The following is an 11,026-nucleotide window of genomic DNA, read 5'->3' as shown; positions in this document are numbered from 1 at the left end:
TATTACTGAACTGCATTAGTTTGAGGATTTATTGTCTTATTCTTCTCCTCTCCTCCACGGTCCTGCTGCTAAGCTTGTATCTTAATGCCGATCTTTAGATGGGGATCAATGTTGTGATTATAGAATTAGGGCGAGAGATCCCTTAACGCTCACAGTTTGCTCTGCATTTCCACCTCGGATGTAGCAAAGCTTTAGAAAGCAGAGCTACATCTGCTGAGCATATACAGTCTGAGGCTCGCTGTTCCAGCTGCCGCCGCTCGCTGCTGTGTGACTCAGACGCTGCTGCAGTCGGAACGGGTCAAAACTCAGTTGTACAGATGAATCATCCACTCTTCAGACCCATCAGAAAAGGACAGCCACTTATAACTGCCTGCTTTAGGTGGCAGTCATGTCTGAATCAGAGCCTGAAGCCGTCTTCCTGGTCGAGTTTTCAGCTTTCCTCGTTGGTATTCTGGAGGTGCTACGTTGGGCTAATTCTGCTAATAAGATGTCGCTGGTGGGATAAACATCACAGGGCAGAACAGAACATGCAGCACGAAGACCCCTAGGAAGATAACTATGATATATCTGTGTGTGTGTGTGCGTGTGTGTTTTCCTGCCTACAAGTCATAATTAAGTTTGTAATGGTGTGTGTGTGGGTGAGATAGCTAGCCTCCTACTGTGCCCTTGCTGCTGCCCTTTAGCTTTGATGTGACCAAGCAAGCAAATGGCGTGTGTGATGGAAGAGTGAGGCTGCCGATGAAAACCAGGGCGGATGCCTTCTTTTCATGCACATGGCTGCCATGCAGCTGCGTGCGGTTTCGACATTAACACCGATAAACCCGTTGTGAACACTCCTCGCCGCTTTACGCAACAGTAAAGGATGGAAACAGTCCAACCTGGCAGGTGGTGAAAGGCTTGATGCTCCAGAGTAACCGCGGGACGTCCTGGATGGACACCTGGAGGCTGAACGTGTTCCCCTTGAACAGCAGAATTTTGGGTTCTTCGAGGAGCCGTCCGCCCCTGCTGCGCTCCCCCACCACCACCTCCTGATAGGGAACGAGACAATTGAACAGGCTTTTTGTTTTTGTCTTTGGCACAGAAGGAAAGGAAGACAGTTGCCTTACAAAATCATTTCTTTTGCTACATTTTTTACCATCACAGCTGCAACAATTAAAGGGGCAGTACTGCTAAGAAAATAAAATGTTTTTTTGGCCGATCTGAAAACACGAAGTGAGAAGGACAACTAGAACTCATCGTACGTTTCATAAAAATGGAGGTGACAGCAGCATACTGTGTGGATGCTTTCCTTTATCAAGGACAGGGAAGAAAACCCGCTATAGTTGCAAAAGACTTGAGAACCTTCCAACAAGCTAGTCACCTCAAACTTACAGTCAGTTTGCTCAACAGAATGGTCTACGTCAAATAAAATCTGTGTGTTAAAGTGGCCCAGTCAAAGTAAACACCTATTTAGACAAAAGTTTAAATTTGTGGGAGAACATGACACTTGAGATGAATGGATACCCTCCATTTAATCAGACTGAGATCCAGCTATTCTGAAAAATCAGAAGATAAACAACAAAAATATATTTGTTTATTTTTTCATTGAAAAAAAAAAACAGAAAAGTTTTACAGGAAAAATTTTCAGAAAAAATTTTCAGGGAACTTTACAGTGCAAAGTAAAAGAGACAGTGTTACAGTGTGTTCACACGGTAAAGACGTGAACAAACTGTACAGGTTTATATGTAGATGTTTTTTCTGTCTTCTAATGTCGACAGAAGAAGGATTAACAACAAACTTTGTTGAATATTTCCAAGGCAATCTACGGTTCATCTAAAACACAAAGGCTTCCTTCAGCTTCTCAGATTTTCACCCACGTTTTTTTTCCAGTTTTCATTTTCGACAGTAATGCACCCGTCCTTAAGTTCAAAGTCTAGATTTGGTGAAAGTGGAGAAATCCTCTCTTGACTGTGACGCAGCTCCCTCCTGATATTTTCCACAGACAAAAAAGATGAAAAGATTTCTCATATAAAAATAAAACTCTGAGCAGAACAGATGAATGTTAGATAACCTTATTGCAGAACACAATTAATATGGCTCTGTGCTGAAAATCAGATCAAAATTTTAAAAGAAGTTGTCAAATAATAAAAGAGAAACATGATTAAAACAAGCGATGTTTGCTTGAATTTTTGATGACTGGCTGGAAAACAAAAGAGTGTAAAACACCAAGGAGGAAAAAAAGAGTGTGGAAAAGTGATTCAATCAATTTGTATTTGAAAATGTAGTTTTGATGGTCTTGCTATATTAAAAAGACATCAAATATTAAAAAAGTCAAAATGTCTACATGGCCTACATGATTTCACACATATGCATAAAATAAGTAATAAAGAGCACAATATTTCACTTAATATCTAAGAATTAAAGAGAGAAATGCTTAGAAACTGCATGCATTTTACAATTGTAGTCTTTTCCTTTAAGTGGAAAGCAGCCCTCAGTAAATTGTTGGTGCTTGTCCTCTGTTTCTAGCAAAATAGCTGCAGTGAAAAAAGGTCTACTGCATGAAAAATTATCCAAATGCCAGCTTAGAGGCAGGTGGACAAAAAAAGGAAGGACTTTGTCTATAAAAGAGAAAAACAAAGGTTCTTCTCTTGGCAGACAAGCAAAAAAAAACAACAACAACCAAAAAACAAAAGACAGAGCGGTTGACAGTAATTAAAAGCTTCCCAGGATGACAACTAAAAGAGGACACAATAATCTGACAGAGAACAAAGCAGGCCACACCGAGAGAACAATGGACAAAAACCACAGCAAAAGGAAAAATTACCTCAAACAAAGCACAGTTCAAGCATTTATACCTCATTTTGTTCCTTCTGTGAACCATGTTGGGGTTTCTCAACAGGTATGAAGATCCATCAATGATCTGATTATGTGAGCATGATCTGCCATTCTAACAGCTAATGTTTACAGTGCAGTAAACAAAGGATAATCCATGTTAAACGATAAAGTAGACGAACAATACTGCAGGGTGTTTGCAACATTTAAAACGTATTAGTCATGTTGGCTAACTATCATGAGTACATACAGTATAACAATGTTTTTTTTTTACTGCTATAAGTATATGGGTAATGGTCACTTAGTTGATTTAATGTTTCATACCTTTGCAGTTTTAGGTTTTTGGTGTCTGGCATTTTTATGTATGAAAAGGAGCTTACAGCAGTGCCTATTCATCAATTTGTACCTAAAGTTATTTTCTATAATCTATTCATAATACGCTGGAAAGAAAATACATATGACTCCAGTAGTTAGTATCTGTCAGCAGGAGATTATGCAGTTATTCTGTTTGGATCAGCATAGTGCAGATGTGGGTTTGCATCCTCTCTGCCCCAACGTTGATCAACAATACTTTAAAGCTTTCTGACGCTTTCGCTTTTAACTCCTGTTAAAAAAAAAAAAAAAAGGAAAAGAAAAAAGAGAAGAAATGGCTCACATCCCACCTTGGCGGTAAGCACCATCGCTAAGCTAACAAACCCAAGCAACCATGAAGTGATGACGGCAGGATTTGGACCTGAACTCAGCTCAGTTCGACCAACTGGATGTTGCCTAAGATTGATGAGGTCCAACCAGCAGTGGACAAACAGGGTCGTCATTAATCTTCCCGTAAGTTGCCTGCACAGGAGACAAGTCAGTGACTCAGGAATCTCAGGGATGCATTCTTCAAGCTCCCAGACTCTATCTGCTCTGGTCATCGACTTGAAACACCAGGTGTCAAAGCCCAGCCCTCGAGACTTTCAGATTGTGTCTCTGAAATGATTTAAAAGGAATACAGTGGAGGTAATTTAGCCATTTGATTCAAGTGTGTTGGACCCCGGGGATGCATCTAAAAGTTTCTGCTCACCCTCGAGTACTAGAGCGACTGCCTGGCTCAGTCTTTGCCTGGGACTGTTTGGACTGACAGAGATAATGCCACGGCTGAAACCAGATGAGGGAACGTCTCCATCGCTAACAGACCAGGAACTTATCATCATGGAGGCGCGAGGAATCCAGGAGTTCTGAGTAACGCTGATCAGTGCATTTGGAAATGGGGATGACTGTTACCCCAAAGTACTGAATCAGAAGGACCAGAAGGTACTAATGGAGTTTGTCTATCAAGGTCATCTTGATTTTTGTGCTGCCGGTTTCTGTATTAACATTTGCTGTCCAGAAAATGAAATTCTTCCCTGAAGTTCAAGTCTTCCAGACTAGTATCTGCATACTTTCTCTTTTATTTTTAATGCAATAAAAGTGTTTCTATTATTAATTTTTTGGTTTATAGACACAAACAGTGTCTATTATGAGCTAAAATAAGAAATACTTTTTTCATCAGCAACACTAATGGATGGAGTCTTTCTTTGCGTTTCTTCCATTCATGGTTTCACTTATTAGCCGTAGTTTTCTTTTCTCTACTTCTGAGCAGTTTCCATCAGTCGACATCTGAGATGCAGATTCATTCTGGCTACATATGAATATTTAACGGCTGTTGATTTTAACATGCAGCAGCTTCTGTAACAGCTTTAAATTACATTTTAAGGAAATCGTAGAAAACTTTATAAGATGACTTTAATTGGAGTGAAAAACTGTTATCAACTTTATAGTTTTCACAAGATGTCAACATTCTCACTGTACGGTAATTAAAATTCATAAGCATAACACGGACTAACCAAGAATAGAAAAAGTGGGACTTTCATCTGCTTCCATTCACTTACACTACATCAGAAGAAAGCGATGCAATTAACACGCTGAAATGACTTCTTATGGTGTTATGTGTTGTTGGAAACAACCAGAATGAAAATGGAAAAAATATTTAAGAGCTGAAAAATATATGTTTCATACTTCACTTTACTTCTATAAACCGAGACTGTGAGGTGTTTCAATGAAAATTCTTCTCAGGTGGAAACCTTCCAAAAAAGGAGAAAACAACAAAAAACCTACACTTTTTTTTTAATGTCAATATACTTTTTAAGGATGCTGAATGTGTGCAATTGTGTAGTGCACTTTGCAGATAATTCTGGGGGAAAAAAAAAAGAGGACAATGCCAAGTGCGCAGGCTGCCTATCGATTTTCAAGCTCACAGGGGAAATTATTGCATGAAGCACAAAAGAAAACAAAAGCAAGGAAGCAAAACAGAAAAAAAAAACAAAGAGACCAAATAACCACGTGTCACTGATGGAGAAGTAGAGTGAGTTGACTCTTGGCACCTACATCCAATTTCTCGTTGAGTACTTGCAATTTTGTCTCTCAAATGAAGCCAGTACTGATGCAGAACAAGTGGGTAGTGAGAGGCAACTAACGGGACCGTTTCAGAAAAACCTCTTGTTTTGTTTGTTTGGCTCAGATGGTACAATGGCTGCTGCAAAATTTCTCTCTGAACGAAAAGAACAGTTTCAAAGAAAAGCAAAAAAACAAAAAAAAAACAGCATTTTGTGTCCTTTGTGCGGTGGAAGGATGAGAATCGCGTTTCCACATAGCTCCACACTCGAGGACGCAGCGGTGAACTCCCGCTCCGTGTGTCGAGCTGTGCCTCATTTTAACATGTTCAAGTGCTTTACAGATGAAATGTGTCGCAGAAACACATTTAATTAACAGACAGCAAATTAAACTACGCAAATAAAGGGCAGGGAAGCAACCCTGGAGCATCTGTTGTCTTTGTAATTAAAAGTCCTTCTTTGTCTCCTCGACATCAAGCGTCTCCCAGTGGCAATGTTACTTAACAAGTGGATCTTCAACAGAGCGCTGCACAGGCTGCTTCCACACGCAGCACTGCTGGAGCCTTATACCATTTGATAAACTTGTATGTTGCACAAGAAATCTTCAGGGAGCCATTGCTTTTGGTCTTACAACTAATGTGCTTTAAGACCCACAGTAAGCAGTTTGTTGAAAACATTCAGTACTGCGTGGATTTTCACAGGTATGTGAAATTCAGGGTGAAATTAGAGCTCCCTCCAACACAGACATAACGTTAAAATTTGAAACATATAGGGAATTCTTTATTATTTGTATAAACCACTGAAATAACGTTGTGTCAAGATTTATTTATAACTTCTGGCGATCTAGGAGATTTAAATCTTAGCACCTTTTGTTTGATTACTAGAATTGTCACTTTGTCTGACAATCTCAGACAAAGTAAGCGAATTTAATAACTTTATTGTTTGACAGACCTGCAAGCTCACCATGATACAATCCTTGGTGCGAGGCCCTTCTCCTTCAGCTAGCTCTGTTGGCTTTATTTGGCACTGGGACTGTTTTACACGTTCACTTTGTCTTCTTTTTCTCTACTCACCTGGTCTTCGTTGCCAATAAAGGCATCTGCTTTTTATTTAGAGAATTCTTTCCTCAGGATGAAAAATGCCTCGGTTCTTCTTATTTCTTGTAAGACTGCCATCCCATTTACAAACAACAAGCTATTTTTGTCATGGCAAGATATGATGTCTAGTTCTGTTCCTTGTCCTCCTGCAAAACACTATTGCATATCTCCTTTGCATTCCAGTAATGTAACAATATAGGCTGCCTTCGCTAAATAATGCTTCAGCATTACCTTCCTACAAGTCTAATGCTGCAGCAGAGGCCATCGGATCACCAGCTAAGCCGGGCTGCCGCCGAGTCGGATTTGGATTTTAAATAACTTTTGTTCAATCAAGAATGTCGGGTATAGAAGGAAATGAGAGACAAAAGCTGACAAAAAAAACAATGTGAAAGTTGCAGCCGTTTTAGACAAAAATACTTTTTTTATTTAATTAAAAAGGTGTCAGGTCAAAATGTGTTTGGCATAAAGAAATGATTGATTCCGAAATTAATGGAAAATGTTGGCGAGGGATTATAGCAACCCGAGCCGTTTCCTAACTGTTGAGCAGCTTTTTGGCATTTTGAGTTGAAATTGTGTGATGAGTTAAGTATTATCTAAATGTCTCAGTAATGACTCAATATTTAATATCATATTACTTTATGCAGACGCTCACTCTCCACTGACGAAGAATTTACTCATTTTGGAAGGCTTAAACCTTCCAAAAACAATAAACAATATTGCAATCTGCTTTCTGATTAGTTCACTGACCAATAAAGAGCGCTTATCTAAGCATAAATCTCTGACGCTTTATCAGGGAATAAATAAGTTATGGAAAAAAACATTCACATGAAGGCAAAAACAATGCAACCCTTTCCTACTGATGCAACTTAGTCACTATTTAAAGATGCATCAAAGTTACACACATGTTCCATAGACATGAAATAACTTAGGAATTTCACAAAATTCACTTTATGTCTTTAGGCATTTTTAGATATATGCCAGGTCACTAAAAGGAAAAACAAACAACTGTGTAGTTTGGTTGTCATGCCTACATAAATCTGTCTTTGCAGGATCCTGGTGTTAATGTACACCTCCATCACTGCTTTAAGGTAAGCTATCACAGCAAAAAAGGCTAACATATTCAATATCAAAAACTGTTGGCTTGCTGGTACAGTGATGAGGAGCAGAGAAATAAAGCCATAATCTGACATTTTTAAAGTTTCTCTCCAAACATCACAGATTAGCACAGAAAAAATAACAGCATAATTGTCTTTAATTTAGGTGAATGACAATAATGTCAGGTGGGTCAATATATTCTCAATAAGGAATGTCAACCCTGTGGTCCTGTTAAAGTAGCTGCAATAAAAAAAATAGCCTTCATGAAGCACATCAGCTTTATGATAAACTCAATCAAGTTTTATGAGAACAGAGACAGTAAGAAGCAGTTTGATGCATGTGAAGAAGCTGCCTGAGGCCAGAATGAGAATGTTAGGTGATAATTGTTGTGGAACAAATTCATATGGAAGTGTAAGTTTAATTAATTTATACTTAGATGGTGAAACATGTAAGCCAATTACTTCTGTTTTAACCTGAAACCCTAAACATAAAGTAAAAGATAAAATAATACAACACACAAAGAATATCTTCACTATAGATAGCTTCCGAGCTAATACCAATGGGCTTTTCATATATTCAACCATAATACATTTCTTTGCAAAAAAACATAGAAAATATGAAAACAAGTTTCTCCATTCTTCACAGATAGATTTTACAAAATCAGTGTAGAATAAAAAAAACAACAACTTTGATATATTACATTTCTTCCCTCATACCTGGAAAGCGTAGGGAGTGTCGTCCACACAGTACACTCTGAGGGTGAAGCCCAGAGAGTTGCTGAGGTCAGGGCTGCCAAAAACGGCTAGCCGCAGTCGCTTGGCAGCCTCCTGGTTCAGCGCCTCCCCCACCAGCGCGTAACGACCCGGCTGCTCCAACAGCACATGGCACCTCTGGGCCTCCAGCAGACAGTAGCAGGACGTGCTCTCCTCATCCACTGACATCACTTCCTTTGGTGGGAGAGGCAAATAAAATAAGTGCTAGATATAGCAGCAGAGCAAAAGGAAATGCTGTTCAAAAGCAAGGATTTTATTGAGTGAAATTTAACAGTGAATCTTTTTGCAAGTCATTTGACTACTTAAGCAAATGACTTAACTTTGACTTTTTTTCACCCACATTTTGTAACTTTACTAAGTGTTTTCCAGCTACATAGTGCCATTTTATAGCACAATCAAATAATTATCTTACCTTCAGTTGTTATAAAAATGCTGAGTATATCAAAGATGACTTGAAATAAACAACTTCCTAATTTATCGCCTTGAAATTGGGCCTCTGTCTCTTTAAGAAACTCTTGCTCTTTCTGAAACTCTGCCTTCAGGAAGTGATCACAATGCCGCTCCTCTATTAACTCTTTAACAAACGTTTGGTCAAGTGAGACATAATTTGAAATTTTTGGCCAACTTACTCTAAACACATTGTCCCTTCAGTGAAACATGGTGGTGAGAGCAGTATGATCTGGGGATGCTTCTCTTTAGCAGAGGCATGTAAGCTGGTCAGAAGTGATAGAAAGATGGATGGAGTTTGGATGGATGGGTCAAACATTTACTCTCCAGTAGGACGATGACGCTAAACTTACAGCCACAGAGCTACAATGGAAAGGTTTAGATCAACACATACTCATATGGTACAATGACCTAGTCAAAGTTCAGTCCTGAAAAGGGGTACACACCCCAAGTGACTTGTATTTGTAATTGCAGGGAAAGTTGTCTCTATAAATTATTGACTCAGGTGGGCTGGATGGATTTATTTATTTATTTGCAAAATCTTTCGAATTCCACATATCACAATTTCTTTCCAGTCGACCGGGTCTGGCACAACTTGTGCCGGTCTGTCACATAAAATTCCAATTTGCTGTTGTACAATGTAAATCCTCTTGCAGGGCATTGTATCAGCATCAGTGTGCTTTCTCAATGTGTACGGTTTTATTTTTTATTTCTTTTTGCTCTAAACCATTAAAATGTGGAATATGAGCGATATCATTAGTGTCATTTACCGGTTATTCATTAGGAAACCTTCCAGAAAACCTCGGATAAGAAGCTGTACGGAAAAAAACAACAACTTGCAAATGAATAATGATGCATCTCTCTTAACAGATGGGGGAGCTGGTAACACTGACAAAACGGATTAGCAGGGGGCAGTTGTTTCCAGTGGCCAATTGCTCCTCATCATGTGCTAAGTTCTCCCTGAATCACCTCATAACGTACCTGCGACCCGGCGGCCCCCTCTGCATATGGCCAAGTAAAGAAAAGTCGAGTGATTTTGTGGCCTACAGCTGCTTCAACCCGGGCCCCATTAGGGAAGCGCCACACATGACGGATATCTATGATATAGCTCCATCCCCCCACCAGGCGACGGTGGCGGCTGGGGGAGAAATGATGGAGTCAAACAAGTGTAAAAAAAAAAAAAGCAGAAGCTTAAATGGGAATGGAGCTTAGAGGCAGACGGGGTGAAAGAGAAAAGTGAGGGCAAAGGAAAGAGAGGACAGAATGGGAAAGAGACCTTCATCTTTCATTATATCACTAATTTAGAGATTAGGATTTGAGTGAGCACCCTTCCAGAGATAAAAGCCTCATTAATTCTCCATGACAGAGATGGGCCACGGTGCTACATTCGGAAAAAATATTCCCTGTCTTAACCTATGTCTTCCTGTCCGCGTCTGACCTCCCCCCCTCCCGTTCTACGTCAGCGTATAGCTCCCATATTTTGATAGCTTCCTCTTTGTGCAACACATCTTGTGGCAAATTACATCTGTGTAAATGTCACGCCGAGTGAAAGGACCAGGTAGGCAAAGTCACAGATCCATCCTACCCCTTCACCCCTCCCACCCCTCACAGTTCAGGGAGAGTCTGGCTGTGAGGTCACTGTGACCTGATGAGGTCTCCAAAGGCTTTCGATGAGGTTACTTAAACATTAAAAGAGCAGAGAAAACACAGGGAGAAGAATGGTGACTGCGTGGAAACGATTGCAGGTGTCTGAGTGCTCTTGTGATAGGCTACTACTCCAAAGGGCAGAGTTGAAGGACTTTTTTACAGCTATTATTTTATTAAAAGAGCTAGATGTGAGAAGGAAGTCACTCGGCAATCACGGAAATAACACTCTAATGCATCGAGGGAGGGGAGGTCCTGCATCCTTTAAAAGGTGCACTTCACAAATTTTTTTTTTTTGGGGTTTTTGCCTACTCACGGATGGCTTTGAGACAGAGAAGTGCAATTTAGCCTTTTAAGTGTTTCGAATATTTAATTCCGTTTGTTAATGTAATTTTTTTTTATATTCTAGCAGCTAGGTGAGATACTTTTTCATTAAAACCTAAATCAAAATAATTCTCCTGTTTTACTCTGTATCATTTGCAGAATTTATTATTCATTTGCACTTATTACTCAGAAATTAAAAACAAATTAATTGTAAACAAAAACTAAATCAGATATATTTATTCAAGTAAAAAAAAAAGAGACTTAGTAAAGACTCCTTAGTAAAAAGTTACTACCATTTAATCTATCAAGCCTTTTGGATATTAAACAGTTTGAGATACAGTTTTAATTACTATATTTTTAATTGTACCAGCCTTAAAATAACTACCAGCCTTAAAATAACTATTAGCTGAATTAAATTATATAT

The 11,026-nt window shown here is 39.2% G+C and overlaps 1 protein-coding gene across 1 annotated transcript; it reads right to left on the bottom strand.

Moving 5' to 3' along the window:
* Window positions 1-11: 11 nt before the first annotated feature.
* On the bottom strand, window positions 12-8,357 carry LOC103461112 (netrin receptor UNC5D-like). The gene is made up of 2 exons (XM_008403444.2): window positions 8,131-8,357; window positions 12-1,028 (listed from the first exon to the last, which is right to left on the bottom strand). The coding sequence occupies exons 1-2, from the start codon at window positions 8,353-8,355 to the stop codon at window positions 846-848; spliced, it is 408 nt and encodes a 135-aa protein (XP_008401666.1). The 5' UTR covers window positions 8,356-8,357; the 3' UTR covers window positions 12-845.
* Between the last annotated feature and the right edge of the window lie 2,669 nt (window positions 8,358-11,026).

This window comes from Poecilia reticulata, unplaced genomic scaffold (assembly GCF_000633615.1).
Source record: "Poecilia reticulata strain Guanapo unplaced genomic scaffold, Guppy_female_1.0+MT scaffold_612, whole genome shotgun sequence".
In the NCBI taxonomy this organism is placed as follows: Eukaryota; Metazoa; Chordata; class Actinopteri; order Cyprinodontiformes; family Poeciliidae; genus Poecilia; species Poecilia reticulata.
The sequence above is the reverse complement of the archived record's forward strand: the minus strand, read 5'-3'. Positions and strand labels throughout refer to the sequence as shown.